Source organism: Schistocerca piceifrons, chromosome 7 (assembly GCF_021461385.2).
Source record: "Schistocerca piceifrons isolate TAMUIC-IGC-003096 chromosome 7, iqSchPice1.1, whole genome shotgun sequence".
Classification (NCBI taxonomy): Eukaryota; Metazoa; Arthropoda; class Insecta; order Orthoptera; family Acrididae; genus Schistocerca; species Schistocerca piceifrons.
The window spans coordinates 322156953-322178794 of record NC_060144.1 but is presented as its reverse complement, the minus strand read 5'-3'; the positions used below and the strand labels follow the sequence as shown (position 1 = coordinate 322178794).

Here is a 21842-nt window from a genome sequence, read left to right as displayed (position 1 = left end):
GCGTATAAGGATGCCATACTTGCCCTGTTTATCCTTCATAAATACTTTGAAGGGGCAGCGCTCTCTAAACAAGCTGAGCATCTCATCAGTGGTGAGGTGGACCCCTGGTTTATACAGTAGTGGAAACCTATCAATCACTTTGTTGAAAACATCACAGATTGCTGTGAACTTGTCTGCTTCCCTTCTTAGCTAGCGGGTCTTTTGTCATCAAACCTTATAATTGCAATAAGTTCCTTAAAACGTTCTCTTGCTATAATATCCTTGTAAACTGGCCGACCTATTATGTCTGACCAAAGATCGTGTACCCTGACAGAATTGTCCTTGTTTGCCCCCATAAGTATCAGGATTCCTATAAAGGCATACAATTCTTTCTCATTAGTCAAAGTAACATTTCGCCTAACTGCCTCTTCATTTGAATGTTTTACTATAACATCCATGATGTCAGGCGTAAGAAGTAACTTCAAGGCTTCTCCAGGTGAATGGCAAACACCAGCTGGAGTTACTCTTGCCTGCTCTCTTACTATATTAGCAACAGACCTCCGAGGAATTCTAGGCTGTGTTGTTACATACCTTCTTCCAGACTTGGCCACAATAACATCCTGATGGTCACTGCCTGAAGCTGCACTATCTTCATCTTCTCTAACATCCACATCACTTTCCCGATCTGAATCGTATTCCATAACACCATCCTCATATTCACTTTCACTCCCCGAGTCAGAATCTTCATCTAAAATTTCATTCAGAACTCTTTCTAAAGACGAGTCACGTATTCTTTTAGTCATTTCTAAGTCTGGGTTTGAACAGTAGGGAACTGCACTAACTCACTGCAAGTTTACAAGATAAATAACAGCTGACTGACATCAACAAATGCTTCCTCTGAAAGTAAACCGATTGTTGTGAATATCAAGAATACCAACCAACAAGAAACTAACTTGCATTGTTGTGGAGATGAGAAATACAAAATCCTACTAAGGGAAATTTTAAGTTTTATCAACCCACAAAAAATTGCTGTACGTATTCAAGTGAAGAGCAAACAAAAAACTAAGTATTCTTATATTTGTGTTGATATTGTGTTGAATTTGTAATTAAAGAATTGCTTTTATGTATGGCGTAAAATACTGTTTTTTTAATTGATTAGAATGTTGGTTGCTGGGCACTCTTATAAGAGAGATGGAAATTGTTAGCTGTACTACGTTTCTGTAGTACACTTGAAGTAGAGCAAAATTTTGAAAGGTACCCCTAAATATAGTAAAGTTATTATCCGCACACTTGACATACATCTCAAAGACCTCTGGGAATTAGAGGAAACATTTAATCTGTTGTCAGTCTCCTTTTCTGTTGATATGGGCTGTATATTAATTGAATCATAGGGCTAATAGATCTAAAGTGTTAAACATAATTTCATGAAGAATTTTGTACAAAATCAGTCTCATATATATCTCTAACTGAGGAGGTTGAGAAACCAGCCAACCAGTTGCAAATAAAGTTTTGTTCCTCTTTGATCTAGGTTTCGATATTTGTAAAAATTTCTTCTTGAGAAATAGTGGGCCTTGTTATATCACATGATGGAACATTAGATTGATGAAGCTGAGCAGTTCTTGTCATATACAAAATTGACAAAACAAGAATCATCACAAGCAATGGCTTTAGATAGCAGCCAGATTACACATATCGTACCGCAGAATGAATGCTCACTAGTGAATGCCCACAGGTAGAGGCTCTTGTCAACATAAAATTGTAATAGGCATCATAGGATAAAATATTTGCATAAGTTATGTGTACATCATGCCAGAGACTTATTTGGATAAGTTACATGTACATCATGCCAGGATCTTAGTCTCTGGCAGGATGTACACATAACTTATGCAAATATTTTATCCTGTGTCGCCTATTACATTTTTGTGTTGACAAGAGCCTCTCCCTGTTTCAACGTTGAATACGACAAGAGCCACTCGGCTTCATCTAATCTAATGTACCATCATGTTATGTAATAAGGCCTGGCCCACTGCTTCTGAAGAAGATATTTTTACAAATATTGAAACCTAGGTCAAGGACTTATAAACCTTTATTTGCAACTGGTTGGCTGATTTTTCAACCTCTTCAGATTTACACAGTTGCTCTTTCGCAGCCATGTTAAGATTTCTATAACTATGCTGATAAACTTTAATTTTCCACAACTTCACAAGCCTCCAGATATGAATATTCCTATATTAGGAAATAGGTGAAAATTAAGTAGCTACTTTATAAATCAGGTCATTCATTCATTCATTCATTCTTTTCACAATTTGTTGAAGTAACTCTGTCTATAGGTGCTTATTGGCTCTCTTTGCTTAATACGGTGGTGCCCAGTAAGATGTAAAAGGCACAGTAATAAATGTTCGTTAACAATTAGTATTTTCTTGTTTCATATTAGAAGGCAATGGTCACAAGATGCACATAGATGTCTCTAGAACTTTAAATGAAGAAGATTTTAGTTATTTTAAATCTCATTAATATTATCATCAGATGCTTGTACAATTAGAATTGTTGACAGCTGTCCTTCATGTCCACAAAAATAACACCTGCTTCTCCATCTCCCCTTCATTTCAAGTCCTGTTCGTTAAGAGTTCCCACCCCCAGTACCTTTTTGACATTTGCTTGAGTCAGCTCACTGTGGACTGATCAATGAATGGTACTGAAGTAGATGGTAGATAACTATGACCAACTCATTTTGACAAGATTTTAGTCATTCCTTGGCGTTATTCCAGTAGAAAATGAGAGAAATTTGTTGTACTCTCTTGGATAATAATTTTTGCTTAAGGTATTTTTTCCACAAGTCTTTGTTTTTTTTTTTTCACTTTGTATGCCATTGGAATGTGTTGAGTGTGAAATAACAGAGAAACTGTACTTGAAGAACTTTTCTGTCTTTGTATTCCTTTTGCTAACTTCAAGATATGAAACTGAAGGTTTGTACAATTCGTTGGTAGATTTTTATCAAAAGACACATCTCTGGCAAGAGGAGAGAAGCCAGTTTAATTATGATTAGCCCTCTTGATTTAGCCTCCCACCCACCCCATCCCCTCTGTCCATATATTACTTCAACCAATATTATCCTTTCAGTAAGGCCACAACTGTTGTTTTCTTCTCCTATCTGTACAGTAGCCACCTACACAAAACCATGTCTTATGCAGCTGATGGGATATTAAAGTATAATGGAAGAGAGAGAGAGAGAGAGAGAGAGAGAGAGAGAGAGAGAGAGAGAGAGAGAGAAGGTGGGAGGGTGTTGAATTCAGCTTTGAATTCAGCTGCCCATTTCTAAACCATTGAAAATGAAGGATCAAATTCCTTATGAATCTTTGCATTGGTGAAAAGACATTGACAACAAGGAATTTTACACCACCACTACCTCATTTTATGAATTTAAACAAAAGACATGCAACTATTTTTTCAAATGGAAAATGCTATTCTGTCAGGCAAGTTGACACTTGACTTGATATTATTGCCTAGTGTGTACCAAAATTGGAACAAAATGCAATGTTTTGTTGATTTGAATACCTTCTTTATGCCTGGCCAAGACCTCTTCACTTGACCCTTGTACACTATTTTACACATGGCAACGGTAATGAGAAATTCTTGAATAAGGAATTTTGTTTTAGTTTAGAGACTGCATTTTGTGGTAAGAAAATAACAGCTTATAAATTCATAAATGAAGTTAATAATTGACAAGAGCTGTAAATCTCGCAGTGAAATCTTTGAAGAGTAATAAAATGCAGTATTCTTAAATATTTTGTGCCTCCTGGGAAACATCTGGATTATTCTTAAAAACACAAAAATGGAACAGATTTGAAGTAGTGAGAAAATTCCATTAAAAAAATACAGATTTTTTTTGAGTAATGAATGTGTATTGTATTACTAAGATTGCTGTGATGTTAAGTATTTTAAATATATTTTTCTTCTTTGTTCAGATATACAGTTGTGATTGACTGCACTCATTGTTTGGTTTTGTAGATAAAAGCCAACAAGAAGTTAGTGGAGAGCGAGAGCATGCAATGGCCTTATATCTGGCTTGCCGCCACCTGCCAGCACAGCTTCTCTCATCACCAGGCGAGCGTGCTGGCATGCTTGCAGAAGCAGCGAAGACTCTAGAGAGAATTGGTGACCGAAAGAGGCTTGGGGAATGCTACAATCTTATGAAATCTCTTGGTAGCAGTTCTGTCACAAATTAAGTGATCTTAGTATTTTATGAGACACAGTTGACATTCCAAATCTTTTTAGTTTCTCTCCAAGTCTGGACAAGCATTGAAACAATTGCAATTGACATTTCTGTCTTTTGTTTCTTAAACTAAGTAAACTCCATCAATCTCCTCCTGCAGTATGATTAATTTGTTTGCATTGAAAATCCAAAGATAACCCAGGCCAATGAAAAATGTCTTTAGCTAATTTTTGCTACGTAATGGCTCAATCTCAAGGATTTTTGTATACTAAATTCAAATCTGACTTCAGTTTTTTCCCATCACATAAGTTTTACCGCAACATGACTTCTTTATAAACTAGAAAATTAGCAAAACATTTGTAATTGTAATGAAAAGTAATTTAATTTTCTAGCATGAGTGAAGGTTTTATACTAAGGACATGCGTGAAAAAAAGTCGTTATTGCATAGCACTTACGTGTCCACTGACTTAACGTAAATTTTCTGTATACGCCATTGACTTACATTAATTTTCTCTATCCTCCTTAAAGCATCTACCATTGCTTTCACTGTGGCGAATTGCCTTTTGTACGTCTCAAAGTGATGCACAGTCTCTCTTATTGTATGGGTGCTCCAGCAATTGTGATACCTTTTGTCATCACTTTAATGATTTGATGAAAGTGCTCACCTTGTTCCTCTCCGACATACACAAATTTGCAGGGAGAAAATTGTGGCATGTGCTCAAAAATGAAAATTGAGCCCCATTAAACAGCCTAACTTCATGGACTTTTTCAGCATATCAATTACAACAGAAATGTGATGTGGGTCTTTTTTATTACCTGAGAACTTGGTAACAAACACCTCCTCCCTCCCTCTTACTCAGTCATTTATGATTTGAAGATGGAATGAAACATCATTTTTCAAATATTAGATCCAAACAACCCAACTGCTTTTAATTTTGCCCCTGATAAATGGGGAATTTGCTCGCTGAAATTCTTGAAAATTTCTCCGTCTTAGGACAAACTATTCATGAAAGATAAATCTTATGTGCAAATATTCAAACTCTGGGGCCAAAAGGTTAGCATTAAGACTAAGTATCCACAGTTAATGTCCTTTCGTAAAGGTCACACCTAAAATGCTGCAGTTTATTAAAGAGTGCAACATATTTTGTACAGATTCAGTAGTTTCTTTTCCTTCCATGCCTAACAGGTATACCAAGTCCTCTGGCTCAGCAGGTCTGTGGGACTGCCCCCATTCTACACCATTGACAGCTGTCAGATCTAAAGAGTATCAGGAGTATCGGCAGCTGGCCTTGGCTCTGGCATGTTCGTGAAGATCACCTTGAAGCTGATATCAGTGTTCTTGATCTATGGTAGCAATTGCACAAACGCTCGCATACTGCTTCAGTCTCAGTTCTGTGTACTGCAGATTTTGGAGCGGTGTTATCGAATGCAAGTGCCATTTTGGGCCAACAGCAGTTTCTAGATTCTTCTCAAACCCAATGGCCAACATTATTGAGAATGTTGTGTTTGGGCCTGGGGGATGGAAGTTCTGTAGAATTTGTTTTGCAGATGACAGTGCTCAACAACCTGCGGAATAGTATTCGTGGGCCTGACATGGAGTACGTAAAGTGTGACAAAATCCTCTATTTGAAAACAAAAGTGTTATAGTTTACTTGAAGAAACATTCGGTGTACATGAACCACTAATGATTCCTTCCACTTCTATCCCAAAACTTAAAATAGGTAAAATTGCATTAAAAAAATATATTAATTTCAAAAAATGGTAGTTAATATGGATTTATTAAAAAGCTTATTTTTCCTTGGCCTGGATAATTTTTTTAATAGAATATCATCAGCTGTTGTTAAAAAGTAAGGGTATTTTCTTAATCATGTGGTCATTTCATCTGTCTTTAATGTGAGATCATAGTTATTAAAAGAACTAGATTTACAGTTAAATGCAAAAAAATATTTTCAACAATTATGCAAGTACGAAGGAGTTAATTTTTGTTAGTCCACTTTAAATTGCTTTACAGTTTGTCCTTATTTCATTTAAAATCTCTTCATAATAGAAAATGTAGCGGATTACAAACAAAGAAAAAAAATGTTGCAGAGTTCTTAAATCATATTTATTAAACTTGTTGACGCACTGTAATTCTGGTGAATTTGTAATATTTTGTAAATATGTAGGGAAAGAGGAAACTCAGATTATTTTCATATAATTTTCCACATTCGTACTAAGAGTAATTCATGTGTGACATCACTCTATAAGTTTTATTGTAGAGAATAAACTAGCCACTTAAACTACCACAAATTACTGTATACAAACCCTCACTCTGTTTTGTTATTGTCTCATTCATTGGATGTTAAAGTAAGATGTGTTAGAATCTGAGTATTTTCTTTATCATATGGTTATAAATACTCATTGATTCCAAAACTATTTTAAACTGTTTACATATCTATTATTTCTTGTAATTCTTTTGTGCTTCTGAGTTTTCCAGTCACTCAGAGAGAGAGAGAGAGAGAGAGAGAGAGAGAGAGAGAGAGAGAGAGTGTTTTACACAATTGTACAGTACAACTTTTGTAACTTAAATAAATTTTATAAGAATAAGAGTTCAAGCAGTGTCAATTTATTCCTATCTTAGTTGCCTTAATGTACTCTCTTCTGTGGTGTGGATAATTTAATTTGATTGTTTCACTTTTATCTGTGCTGGGACACCATGCATGTCAACATAAGAGTGAAGAACGAGATTATGAACAACTTCCAGTTATTTTTTCCTCTCATTTATTCTCATTACCAGGCAGGGGAAATTTCTTGTTTGTTCTCATCAATGTAATAACCTACTTCACTGTGTTTACATGAGATTAATCATGGACCCATATCTAAGTTAACGCTTCTAAAACTGCACAATATTAGAGGTTGGAAACCGATATTGCAGACAATTAAATGGATCAATACAGTAGATCTGACTAACACATGGGTACTTTCCTTTGGCCTTGTCATAGCTAATGCCAGCCGAGGTGTTGCAAATTATAGTTGGCAACAGCATTTCAGGATGGATGAGTGGAAATATAATACACCTCCTGTCCCTCCCCAGAGAGTCTTTTGTTGACAACACCTCATTATATAGCTGACATGTAAGTTGAACCATCTTGCCATATGGAGAACAAAAGAGCTCTTGGTGGTAAGATTTGGAGTGGTTCTGAAAATGTGCTCCACTATGTGTTTCGACAAGTTGATTACAGTTTTAAAATATCCCTTAAAATGCAGAAACCTTGTTTTCTTCTGTGTATTACATATTTTTAATTTTTGTTCTTTTTTAATTACATAACTTGAAGAGATGAATTTTTTGATTATCATCATTCAGCACTAATTCCCAGGACTGATTCCTGCCTACCATGTGTGCATTTCTTTTCTGTATTTTCACTCCCTTTGCTAACATTCACAATCTCACTTTATTTCTGTCTGAGCCTGTGGGTTTCAAGCTGCTTAGTGGATCTGCTAGTGGGGCTCTTTTGTTTGATCCCTTTACTGTCCCCTTACTATCAACTCCTACTGACATTGGCTTGTTTTCATTAGACTTCATTAATTGCTCTTATTCTCTGCATTGGTTGTTATTAAAGATGGTTTCAAAAATGAGTTTGAAGAGTTATATTTGTAAAAATATATTGAAATGTGATATTGCAGAGTTGAATTTCAGCGACAAAAGTGAAACAGAGGCCTAGAAACATTTTGTAAAATAGGTTTGAAAAGAATGGATGAGAAGGGCAACCATCCAATTTGTGTACTGTGTTTAGAAGTGAGGAACTTACTGAACCTAAGAAACTCTGTAATACATTTATACAAGACATAATGTGTTCAAACAATTTCAGATTTAGCAGCAAATAGGCAGTATTATAGTTTTACGCAAAGAATGATTTATTCTCGAGTACAGAGTGAGGAGAGAGAGAAGGGCTGGTCCTTTCAGGAATAAAACTCTCAACCATCACTGAAGATAATTTTTTTCTTTTCTTGAGAATTGTCACTTTCTCAGGATGATCAGATGGACGAAATTGAAGGCGACTTTTGCTAGGACATAAAAACTGTGGAAGAAGCCAAGCTGCTTAGAATGTTCGGATATGACACACTAATAACCATAAACCCAAATAAATCATAGTTTTAGACTTCAAAAGAGCAGGCTATAGAATCATATCATATTCTTGATACCAACAGAAAACTTTAAAAGGAACATCTTCGTATTGTTCTGATGACTGCTATCATAATTATCGAAGACATATGGTTCCAGGTTTATACTAGTGCACAGTACCCACATCAGACTGTCTTCCGAAAGGACACAGGGAACTAATTCCTGACTCTATGCTTTCGGTGATATTGTTGAACATTAGAAAATGGAAGAAAAAGTCGACCGCTATTGCACGCAGCATTAGGAGAGATTTGAGGCAAAATTCATTTCTTTCGCCATTGCAGGAAGGCTCATCGTCAAATGTTTACGAAGTACAGGGTTCCCAGAATTTAAATTCATTTTGTGGTTTTGTACGCTTATGGTTCAGCATTACATTTGGATATCATCCATCTTGAACCTATGTTTGAAACTTTGTGGGCAACATTTCTCTGTTTTTTTACGGCAATGCAGACTTTACGTTCAGTTACTTGATGGGCACATCGTTTTTCTACATGATGGGAGGCATTCTATATCATCTCAAAAACTGTAATTGTTTAAGATCAAAACATTCAAATAAAAGACTTACAATCAACACGATTTGTTGGAACTTAACAGGACTGTTCAGCTAAAAACTTTTGAATGAAATAATGATGTAGGTTTAACTGCAATTATGATGAAATATCTGCATGATGTTTATACGTATTTAGAAGCACATATTCTCTTCATGTTGGATGTCTTGTGGCTTCATAGGGAGATCAATGACCTGTGGGGTGGAACAGATCTTTGAAGGAAGTTGCCCATGATAGCCTTTACAAAATAATTTTTGTAAGTTGCCAGTAAGTCATAAATGCTCCTCGTAATTACTATGACATCGGCTTCACAGTTTTGTTGCAGGCACTGGAAAGATTTGAGAATTTTGTCAGCAAGCTTGTATAGTAGCATTTGCGCAGCCATTGTATTCAAAGGTCGGATGTACCCTAGCAACTTGATATTGAAAGCCCATACTTTCAAACGGTGTTAGACTTGATGGATACCATCTCCTAATGTCTTTCGTGCAAAATAATAGGTGCTGAAAACAGAAATAATTGGAAGCAACTATTTAGCATTTTTCATATCTTTTGTCTGAAAAACAGTGCAAACGGGTAGGACACTTTTAGGAATAGATGTGATACTCATACGTAAGAAAGGAAAGGAATTTGAGGTGCTTGAAGAACTTGAACTCTTTTATGCCACATATATCGAGTAAAAGATCCTTTGGTGTTTGAACATTTCTTTTGCCTATCAGTCATCGAAAAAGAAACTAGGATTCTGTTTCTAAAAACTCATCTCTGTGCAATCAGATAACATAAGAGACTGCATGAATGATATTAAGGAATTGTAATATGTGTTATTGTTACCTATAAATAGATAATATATTTATTCTTACATTCATTATTCTGAAATTATTGCGTAAAGTCAGGTTAACTTTCAGTTTTATTAAATACTTTTAATGATAACCTCATGCTCTATAAATAATATCTAACTGCTATGCCAGTTTTCCAGTTGAAAGTAATAAAACATTGATACATAATGATTGGTCATTGTAAATATTTTAGCATACAAGCAATTGTGTTAGGAACATAATCCTCAGAAATGCGTATTGAGTGTCAAGGTTCCATAGTCAGGCTGCCTTAAGTTAATCTTGCATAAACGTTTGCACACAAGTGTAAACAGGTAGGACACTTTTAACCTGGGCAACTATGGCAGATCAGTGTTGCCAAACATATGGATGAGTCTAGTCATCCCCTGAAAGGCATAGAAAAGGACTTAGATATGATACTTGTACATAAGAAAGGAAAGAAATTTGACATCCTTAAGGAACTTGAAATAGCGGTCCACCAGGGTAAGTGTGATAATTTAGTTACATAAAATGGCGAGAATGGTTTTTTGGATCCTTTTTAAATTTGGCATCAGTTAGATAAATGTGGATGATTTTGCTTAGGTAACCATTAGTATTATGTCTCTGCTTGTCTGTTGTATCATCTTTGGAATGTTGTGGAATGGCTGATGGCTCACTGCAGTCTGCAGAACCATAACCTAGAAGAAGGACTCTGCCAGCTGTCAGATTTATCCACCAACAAACCCTGCCACAGTGAACCCATTCCAGGAATCCAGCAGGATCTCTAGTCTTTCCTGAAATCCTTAAGCCCGCCCCAGAACTTCTCCCTGGAGTCCATCTCTCTCCTCACCTCTGCCACTCCCTGCAGTACTAGAAACTGAAATACTTATGGCCACAATGGTGTGGCACTATTTATCATGATATTGCCATACGTGCTGGAACATCTATTCTGCAGCAATACTTTGGGAGGCTATAAGCTCATCCAGTGAATGGAGGAGGATGTCATACAAAAAGATTCTGGGTTGGCAACACATCCAGCGGCTTCTCTGGCCAGTAAAATGAAGATTGTGTCAGATTTATTATAGTCATTACAGTGATGATAGCTGGGAGACCAAAATCATACCCACTATATCACAGGTTGTACCATTCCACTGTCTCATAATCCTAACCCCATCACTCCTTTGGCACTTCCCTGTTTGTAGCACTGTACTGTCACTATCTAAACCCAATGTATGACCATGCTCTGAACGTATGGATGTGATGTCAGTACTTCTCCTGACATCCTGCTGTTTTCTGTTACCTACTAATAACTGTATTCCACAGGCTTGTGTGTTGGTCTGAACCATCCTACTTGGATGTATCGTGGTCCTCTCTCTCTGGCGCTAGTATAGCTTATGTGAAGATATCCATACACGATTACCCTTTGGAGGTCACCAGTGGTAACACCAACTGGGAGAAGGAATTTGCTTCATACTCAACACCCTCTCAAAAACCTGGGTGTACATGACTCATTAGTGCAATAGCATTGTATCATAATAGCTCACTCTCTTTCAAGTATAAACTGAACACCTACCACACAAGACTTACTAGATTGCAATACAACCACACAACTTCTCATATTGCAACATAATTCCACCACAATGAGGTAATAATAAAATCATCATATGTAAAAACCACAACAGTCTATGATCACAACTATTTGTTTTATTCAGTGACCTGTTATAATCATAATGATCATCTTCAGATTAATCTGGACTTTTGATGTTAATGAAGGAAGCAAATAAAATATATAGCCATGACAGGCAATGTCACGAGTGTGCTAATGATGGCCCTACTTTACAGACCATGAGTGTTTACCATAATTTTATCATGTTTTTGTACCCTGTGACTATGCCAATCATGGCTGTATATTTTATCTGTCCCCTTTTTTTTTTACATCAAGAATACAGATCAGTCTGAAGATGACTATTGAACTGAAACTGGTCATTGAATAAAACAAATACTTGTGATTATAGACTGTTGTGGTTTTTACATATTGTCAAACTGTGGAACACTGTTGTCTTCAAAGTGGCCATGTCACCCCTTATCAAGATCATCATATATTTTACTCATAAAGCTGCTCCATGTTGCTCAGCCCACTGAAATCTGTTGATGTGATCCGAGTGCATAAGGCACTCCTCATAAATACTGCTCATCAACTCTTTATTTTTTCTCTTCCCTTCTTATCCTTAATGTCTGTCACTGGTAACAACACTGGAATTTATGGCAATGTGTCTACAGTTCCTTCCTGAACAGTGGCAGTTCATCTACATTTATATTCCGCAAACCACCGCATTATAAGTGCATGGCAGTACGTCCTATTGTACCAGTTAGGGTTTCTTCCCACTCCATTCACATATGGAGCACGGGAAGAACGATTGTTTGAATGCTTCTATGCATGCAGCAATTATTTTAAAAGTTGTCCTAACTATTCCTATGTGAGTGATATGGAGGGAGTTTTAGTATATTCCTAGAGTCATCATTTAAAGCTAGTTATTGAAGCTTTGTTAGTAGACTTTCTTGGGATAGTTTACATCTTTCTTCTAAGAGTCTACTAGGTCAGTTTCTTCATCATCACTGCAACAGTCTCGCACAGGTCAAACGAACCTGTGACCATCCGTGCTGCCCTTCTCTGTACATGTTTAATATCCTCTGTTACTCTTATATGATATGGGTCCCAAACACTTGAGCTGTATTCTAAACTGTGCCGCATGGGTGATTTGTAAGGAATCTCCTTTGTAGACTGATTGCATTTCCACAGTATTCTGCCAATAAACTGGAGTCTACCAACTGCTGTACTCACAACTGAGCCTCTGTGATCATTTCATTTCAACCTTACAAAATATTACAACCAGGTGTTTGTAAGAGTTGATCGTTTTCAACTGTGAATTGTTGATATTATAGTCGTAGGACACTACTTTTTTTTCATTTTGTGAAATGCATAATTTTACATTTCTGAGCATTTAAAGCAAGTTGACAATCTTAGCATCGCTTTGAAATCTTGTCAAGATCCAACTGAATGTTTATGCCGCTTCTTTGAGACAGTACTTCATCATAGGTAAATGAATCAAGAAGACTGAGTTTACTGTTAATATTGTCTGTAAGGTCATTAATGTACAACATGAACAGAAAGGGTCCCATCACACTTCTGTTGGACACACCCAAAGTTGCCTGGGACACACCCAAAGTTACTTCTACCTGACAATGACTCTACATCTAAGGAAACATGCTGCATCCTCTCTATCAAAAAGTTCAAAATCCAGTCACAAATTTCACTTGATAACCCATACGATCGAACTTTTGACAATAAGTGTGAGTACGGTAGCGAGTCAAATGTTTTTCAGAAATCAAAAAATACTGCATCTACCTGACAGTCGTGATCCAAAACTGTCAATATGTTTTGTGAGTAAAGTGCAAGTTGCGTTTCATGTGACTGATGTTTTTTGGAATCTGTGCTGGTTGCCATGGAGGAGATCATTGTTTTCAAGATGCTTCACTATGTTTGAGCTCAGAGTATGTTCTAAGATTCCACAACAGGTTGATGTCAAAGGTATTGGGTGGCAGTTATGTGAATCACTTCTAGACCCTTCTTGTACCGTCTTCCAATTACTGGGCACAGTTTTTTGTTTGAGGTATCTACATTCATGCTCATAAATTAAGGATAATGCTGATACATGGTGAAACAATGCTCTGGTGGGCGGTTTGAAGGTTTAAATCACCTCAGGGTATGAGCATGCGGTACATTTGACCTGCGGTCGTCGCACAATGGCGCTGGCAGCAGCCCACATGTGCAGAGGTGTGTTGGTGCGTGTCAGAGTACGGTGCAGTGAGTAAGTGTGCAAACATTCTCAGACGTGTTAATGGTGACTATGTGTTGAAAATGGCTCAAAGAACACATATTGATGACGTTATGAGGGGTAGAATACTAGGGCGACTGGAGGCTGGTCAAACACAACAGGTCATAGCATGGACCCTCTGTGTGCCACAAAGAGTGATATCAAGATTATGGCAACAATTCCAGCAAACAGGAAACATTTCCAGGCGCTACAGTATGGGATGTCCACAGTGTACAACACCACAAGAAGACCAATATCCCACCATCAGTGCCCGCAGACGGCTATGGAGTACTGCAGATAGCCTTGCTCAGGACCTTACCGCAGCCACTGGAACAGTTTTCTCCAGACACACAGTCTACAGATGACTGAACAGACATGGTTTATTCGCCAGGAGACCTGCAAGTTGCATTCCACAGGAGAGCTCATAAAGCCTGGTGTCAAGAACACAGTACATAGTCATTGGAACAGTGATCCCTGGTTATGTTCACGGACGAGTCCAGGTGAACAGTGATTCTCACCAGGTTTCCATCTGGCATGAACCAGGAACCAAATACCAACCCCTTAATGTCCTTGGAAGGGACCCATATGGAAGTCATGGTTTGATGGTGTGGGGTGGGATTATGATTGGTGCACATACACCCCTACATGTCTTTGACAGAGGAACTGTAGCAGGTCAGGTGTATCGGACATCATTTTGCACCAGTATGTCCGCCTTTTCAGGGATGCAGTGGGTCCCACCTTCCCCCTGATGGATGATAACGCATGGCCCCACCGAGCAGCCATTGTGGAGCAGTACCTTGAAACAGAAGATATCAGGTGAATGGAGTGGCCTGTCTGTTCTCCAGACCTAAACCCCATCGACCACGTCTGGGATGCTCTCGGTCGACGTATCGCTGCACGTCTTCAAACGCCTATGACACTTCAGGAGCTCCGACAGGCACTGGTGCAAGAATGGGAGGCTATACCCCAGCATCTACGTGTGCATGGTGATCATATCCCATATTGATGTCAGGGTACATGCTGCACAGGAAACAGTGGCGTTTTGTAGCACATGTGTTTTGGGACAGTTTTCTCAACTTATCACCAATACCGTGGACTTATAGATCTGTGTCTTGTGTGTTTCCTATGTGCCTATGCTATTAGCACAAGTTTTGTGTACGGCACAACATTCTGCAATTATCCTTAATTTATGAGCATGAGTATATAATAGATTATAGTTGGAAGAGAGGTTAACTCAGCCGCAAATTCAATATAGAATTTGAAGGGATTTCATCGAGCCCTGTAGCTTTGTTTAGTTTTAATAATTTCAGCTGTTCCTCAACACCACTGATGCTAATACTGATTTTACACATCAACTCAGTGGTATAAGGTTTAAATATTGAGGCATGTCTCATGGTTTTTTTTTTTTTTTTTTTTTTTTTTTTGGTAAAGGAACATTTGAAAATTAAGTTAAGCATTTCAGCTTTTGCTTTGCTATCCAATTTCAGTTCTTGTCTGATTCACTAGGGACAGAACACTAACTTCAGTGCCACGAACAGCCTATACATACAATCAGAAGTACTTTGGGTTTTGTGAAAGATCATTTGACAATATTTTGCTATGGCAGTCACTGAAGGCTTCATGCATTTCTCTCTTGACAGCCAAATGCATTTCGTTCAGCCTCTCTCTGTCTGTAATCCTGCGCTTTATTTTACACCTATTCTGCAGTAGTCTCTATTTCTTTAGATGTTTCTTTATAGTGATTGCATACCATGGAGGGTCCCTCCCATTATGAACTGTTCTACTAGGTACATATCAATCCGATGCACGGTCAACTATTCTTTTAAGCTTGAGCCATCATTCCTTTATGCGCTCCTGCCCTTTTCTGAAAGTTTCAAGTTCTCATTGAGAAATGACACTATTGATTTTCATCTAGTTTGCAGAACACACATATCTTCTTTCTTGTTTTAGTTGCCCTTTGTACTTTGCTAATCATTGTTGCCACATCTCGATCACTGATACCAGTTTTGATATGGACATCCTCAAAGAAATCAGACCTGTTTGTTGCTAACAGATCCAGTACATTTGCATCATGAGTGAGGTTCTGAACTATCTGTTCTAAGTAGTTTTCAGAGAAGACATATTTAGTAATTGATTCACAGTATGTCTTACCATGTCCACCATTAAAGAAACTGCAATTATCCCAATTAATTGTTGGATGACTAAAGTATCCACTAATGATGGGGAACTTGTTCAAATGGAGTGAGGGTTTTTCTATACAGTTTTCTGTTACATCAGGAGATGAGTCTGGTGGGCAATAGAAGGACCCAATTACCATTTTTATGCTCACCCCTGATTCTGAATCCTGCCCAAACAATTTCACATGCAACTTCAGTTTCTGTCTTTGTGGATTTGAGTTATTTGTCTAATGCGAAAAATACACCACCACCTTTTCCCATTAGCCTATCCATTTGATATACACTTAAATTTTTTACATTCATGGGTGATGTCATTTCTCTGACTTGGCCCTTGGTGCCAAGTAAGGATTGACTTTTTTTTTCTGCAGTGTCTAGATTTGCCAGCATGAATGATTGGCAAATTCTGTATTCAGGTAATTTACCAACACATGGTACTACTTGCCTTTGACATTTGCTTTGTCCAACCATTTCCAAACATCCCATAAGAGGTTTGAAAGTTTCTTCAGTGACCACCTCCCCCAACTCTGTTTTTCCCAATTTTAGGCGTAACTTCTTCAGACAGTGATGGTTATTTTCTCTCATGTACTACCTCGTACATTGAAAGTCCAATACTGGCATGTACTTCAGAATTATATGTAGCTACAATGTGGGGTAGCTAAACATCCCAATCATTGTGATAGCTGTCCACATAATAACTTAACATCTTGCTGACAGTACAAAAATGTGTTCTTCTATTCATTTTAGGCAGGAAAGGACTAGTTCTGAACTTCTGGATCCACTATAGATGGCATAGCTGCGTGACTCGGACATAAAGTTGGTGCTGTGATCTGTTATTATTGTATCAGGAACACCAAATTTTAATATCCAATTGTTTACCATGGCATGTGCCACTTCTCTCACTTTTTGATTCGGGGTTGCAACTGTCATGACATAACATGAAAAGTGGTCTGTGATAGTTAACATGTAGATATCCACCTTCTCAGATGGCTTGGATACCTCTGGTAATCTTTTTAGTGGCACTCGTTGATGACTGAGATCAGCATGTTGTGCACATGATACACATTTCTTCACATGCTGGTCAGCATCCTGTCCATATCCTCCACTAGTATTGCTCAGCTATTCTATGATTAGTTGTCCTTTGCCAACAAAACATGCTGATGTATGGTTATGTGCTTCCCTCAATACTTCACCCTTCATCGGTGTAGTACCATCAGGCTTGTCATCCTACACAATAGCCCCTTGTGTGTCATAAACTGTGGCTGTGTCCTAAATAAGTGGCAGTCAGTATCAGCAGTCTGCACTTCTTACCACTCAGCAGGCTTCTGGCAAGTGCTCGCATGACCCCAGTCTTTCTGCTCAAACTATTGGCATTGCTATGTTTCTTGCTGGGTTTGTGTACCATCTCAATGATCGAATTCACTCAACTTTAATGTCCAACAGGTTAATCTACTCAAAGGATCTTTCAGTCCTAACAACCACATTAACATCACATGGTCCATTATAACTTTAAGCTTTCTACCATACAGTTAACAATGGAAATAACTAATACTGTAAATGACACTCAACATTTCTGTCTCTGTGGCTGAGTAATTTCATTTGGGCTTCAGCATTTCAATGCACATGCTACCGAGTGTTCGTTTCCATCTGTATCCTGACAGAGAATACAATCAATTGCCTGATTACTCGTGCCACAGAATAGAATACATTACTTTTCTTAATTTGAAAATATTAATACCACACTCGTATGAGACCTTAATTTCTCCCGGTGTGTACTGTGTTCAAATAACTTACAGGAATGCAGCTGGGTGACATCATCAAAAACTGCTGATATTTTGCCAGGAGCACACCCTTCCATTTTCAAGGCCAAAACTGCAGCAAATAAGCACTGTGCAAATGAATTTAAAACCTCATTTTTCAGAGAAACTCCATAAAGATAACACACCCACACACTGTAAACACAAGTGCCACCACAAACCAAAGATGACCGACGCCAGAAGTTATTAACACTTTCAACACTGCCCTCTTTACACCTGGCACTTGGCTGTGAACTGGCATATTTAATGAATGTTTGAAATTAGATTGCAAAGAACAGGAAAATGATAGGAATATGGTTCTTGCATCATTTAAAAGGAAAAAGTAAGAGCTTTACATGATAGTGAGTTTATTTTACAATATAAAATACAAATGGGTGTTATAATTAAAAAAGAAAACACAAAAATATCGTGGATAAAAAAGTTTTACATGATCTCTCTCTTGAGTAAAGCCATTAGTACTGTATCTAAATTTAAAACAAAATATCACTTGACTGTCTAACTGCCGGTACCTGTAAACTAGAGTATTTTAATAGTTCAGATGTAGTTAGCCTTCGTGTGAAAATCCTGGAAACACTGTGCGACGCAAAGGCCAACGCCACAGTCCTTGCACCACCATCTACTTCCTTCCTGATGCTCTTACCCGTCTCTTTCTTCCCCCTGTCTGAACATACGTTGCAATACCTAGTAGTATTCACCTTGTTTGCAGTGGGTGGGACCTTCTCTGGAAAGTGCCTTGCAAATGTCCTCTCAATTTGTAAGGATGAAGCGGCTTGTTGCTGAAAAATATTTCCGCCCTTCTCAGCCAGTTTCTTCCCCACTCTGTGAATAAAGTCTACTAGGAATACATTCTACCTAGTGTTCTAGTTATATAAAATAAAACTGTTGACAGTTGACACTATAAACAAGTGGAAAAACAGCTTTTACCACCACTCAAAGTTTTTCGGGCAAACGGGCTCTTCACTTTATGAACAATTGAGACATCTACATATCTGAATCGTCACTTGTACTTTCGTCTGGAGAGTACAAATACTCTTTGTCAGAATCATCAACTTCAGATCCTTCATCTCCATAAAGAATATCTAAGATCTCTGCCTCCGTCAACTCGCTGCGCGATATTTTCACGATCGTAAACACCTGTGAATGAACTGCAGATAACTTCGACTTTGCAGTGCTCACAGCCACTCCCAGGATGAGATAGCCAATAAGTGCTTGCCTCTTGTGGAAGAAGAACGAAATACGTCCACATTAGTTGACGAAACTGCTTCGGAGACGCGCTTACGGAGCAAAATAAAGGCTCGCCCGTACGGTATGCGGGCGCCGTCGCCAACGTCAGGGTGGCCGCACCCGTATGGTGTACGGGCATCGTGCTGTAAGTGTTAACAGTGAAGTTAATAATCAATTGGTGAGGTAGCATAAACTCACTCTCTCTGTTTTTTGACAAGTGAGAGAGCAGGATTATATGTAGAATTTAAATAAATACTCCCATCTCTATTTATAAGGTTACTTACTAATTTAATTTCAACAGCATCTTTAATAACACTATCTCAATAGCTCGAAGTGCATTCCAGAATCTCCATGTTATTATATTTGATAGAATGACTGGCGCCAAGACAATGTTCTGCAATGGCAGATTTTCTCAGCTGTTGCAAGCATGTATGCTGCTGAAACTCAGTGCATTGGTCCTCTACAGTCCTGATAGTCTGACCAATATATAATGTGCCACAACTACAAGGAATGTGGTAGACACCTGCCTTACGCAAACCGAGATCATCCTCTACGGAACATAAAATACCCTAATCTTAGGTAGTGGTCAAAAACCACACTTCACATCGTATTTCTGCAAAACATGACCTGTCCTGTTCAAAGTGCTGCCTGCATAAGGCAAAAAGGCTGTAGACTTTGGTGGCACCTCAGTATAATCACCACTCAAGTGGTACACAGTTGATTGATAGTGCAATCCACATATAATCTGTCTTTCACTATAACCATTCTGATGAAAGATGACTTCAAGATGGGTTAACTCAGAGACAATCTTGCAGGGTCCAAGATGTCATGGGTCCTGTGACCCAAGGTATGAAGTACCCCTGCATGTTGAGCCAAAACAGTGACAGTTATCAGCCTGTAGATACAAAACAGTGTCAGTAAGCTTCCTATAAATGGCATGTCGCAATGTACCATCCACCTTCCTCCTACCAACACTTCAAGAAAGGGAAGACAGCCATCCTTGTCCACCTGAATCATGAAATGAATATTTGGGTGGATCGAATTCAGGTCATCTAAAAGGTTGTTCAGATTCTCACTGCCTTGAGGCTAAACAATAAAACTATCATCTACATATCTGACAAAAACATACAAGTTTTAAAGCCGCTGACTCCAAGGCATGTTCCTTGATATCTTCCATAAACAAACTGGTAAATACGGAAGATTTCAAGGAACGTGCCTTGGAGTCAGTGGCTTTGAAACCTTTATAGGAAGCCTACTTACACTGATTTGTATCTGTAGGCTGATACTTGTCACCATCTGGCCTCAACATGAAGGGGTACTTCATACCTTGGGTTACAAGGCCCATGAAATATTGGACCCTGAGAGATTGTCATCTCGAAGTCATCTTTTATCAGAATAGTTATAGTCAAAGGCAGATTAAACATGGGTTGCGCTGTTGACCAACTGTGCACTGGTGCGTGATGATGATACCAAGATGCCATCAAAGTCTGTGGCCTTTTTATGCAGGGATCATTTCAAAATGTGGAAATATAACGTGAAGTGTGTTGTGTGACCACCATCTAAGCTCAGGGTCCTTTTTGGTCCCGTAAAGGATGATCTCAGTTTGCGTAAGATGGATATCTATTGCATTCCTTGCAGTTGTGGCATGTCATATATTGGTCAGACTATCAGAGCCTTGGAGGACCGATGTACTGAGCGTAAGTGGCACCATGCTTACAACAGCCGAGCAAAGCCACTATTGCAGAACTTTGTCTTGGCACCTGTCATGCTATGGTTTATAACAAAACCGAGCTTCTGGCAGGCATTTCCAGCTATTGGGATAATGTTATTAAGGGCGCTGTTGAAATTAAATTAGCAAGTAACTTATAAATAGAGAAAATGACTTTTGTTTAAATTCTGCATGTAACCCTGTTCTCTCACTTGTCAAAAAACAGAGGGACAGAGTTTATGCTACCTCACTAATTGATTATTAATTTATGGAGTTTCTCTGAAAACCAAGGTTTTAAATTCACTTGCACAATGCTTACTTGCTGGAGTTTTGTCTTGAAAACGGATGGGTGTGCTCCAGTAGAAATATCGGCAGTGTTTGATGACACCACCCGGCTGCATTCCCATTTGTTATTTGAACCAGACTCATAGTTAATAGCTCTTTTAATTTTTCAAACATAGACTAACAGTTGGTTGATCATTGGAATTTCACAGCTTTTTCTCAACAAAATGATCTACCAATTTCAGCAAACCCTTTGATGAATTTCCTATAACAATTACACAGTCCTAAGAAGACTGAAGTTGTTTTTTGTAATAATAAATCATGGACAGCACATATTAACCTTGGGTCAGTCTTCATGCCATCTTGGCTAATCACATGATTCGGATGGGTAGGAGGAACAGACCTGCAGTGTTCAGATACAGTATTAATAGTGACCTGCTTGACACAGTCAAGTTGTTTAAATATCTGGGCATAACATTACAAAGCAATATGAAATGGAACGAACATGTGAGAACTGTGGTAGGGAAGGCGAATGGTCAACTTCTATTTATCAGGAGAATATTAGGAAAGTGTGGTTCATATGTAAAGGAGACCACGTATAGCACACTGGTGTGACATATTCTTGAGTACTGCTCGAGTGTTTGCGATCCGTACCAGGTCAGACTGAAGGAAGACATCAAAGCAATTCAGGGGCAAGCTGCTAGATTTGTTTCCGGTAGGTTAGAACAATACGTAAGTGTTACAGAGATGCTCCAGAAGGTCAAATGAGAATCCCTGGAGGAAAAGAGACATTCTTTTCGAGGAACACTATTGAGAAAATTTAGAGAACCAGCTTTGGAAGCTGACTGTTGAACCATTCTACTGCCGCCAACATTCATTGTACATAAGGACTATGAAGATAAGACATGAGAAATTACAGCTCATACAGAGACATATAGATAGCTGTTTTTCCCTTGATCTATTAGTGAGTGGAACAGGGGAGGGAATGACTAGTAGTGGTACATGATACCCTCTGCCACGCACCCTATGGTGGTTTGCAGAGTATCAATGTAGA

At 38.3% G+C, this 21842-nt stretch overlaps 1 protein-coding gene across 1 annotated transcript in view; it reads left to right on the top strand.

Moving 5' to 3' along the window:
- The window catches only part of LOC124804820 (sterol regulatory element-binding protein 1), a 94471-nt gene extending 87685 nt beyond the window's left edge, over positions 1-6786 (top strand). Inside the window, exon 15 of the mRNA XM_047265160.1 lies at positions 3988-6786. Within this exon, the coding sequence (XP_047121116.1) occupies positions 3988-4205 (218 nt within the window). The 3' untranslated portion in view covers positions 4206-6786. The remainder of the gene's footprint in view (positions 1-3987) is intronic.
- The last annotated feature ends 15056 nt before the right edge of the window (positions 6787-21842 follow it).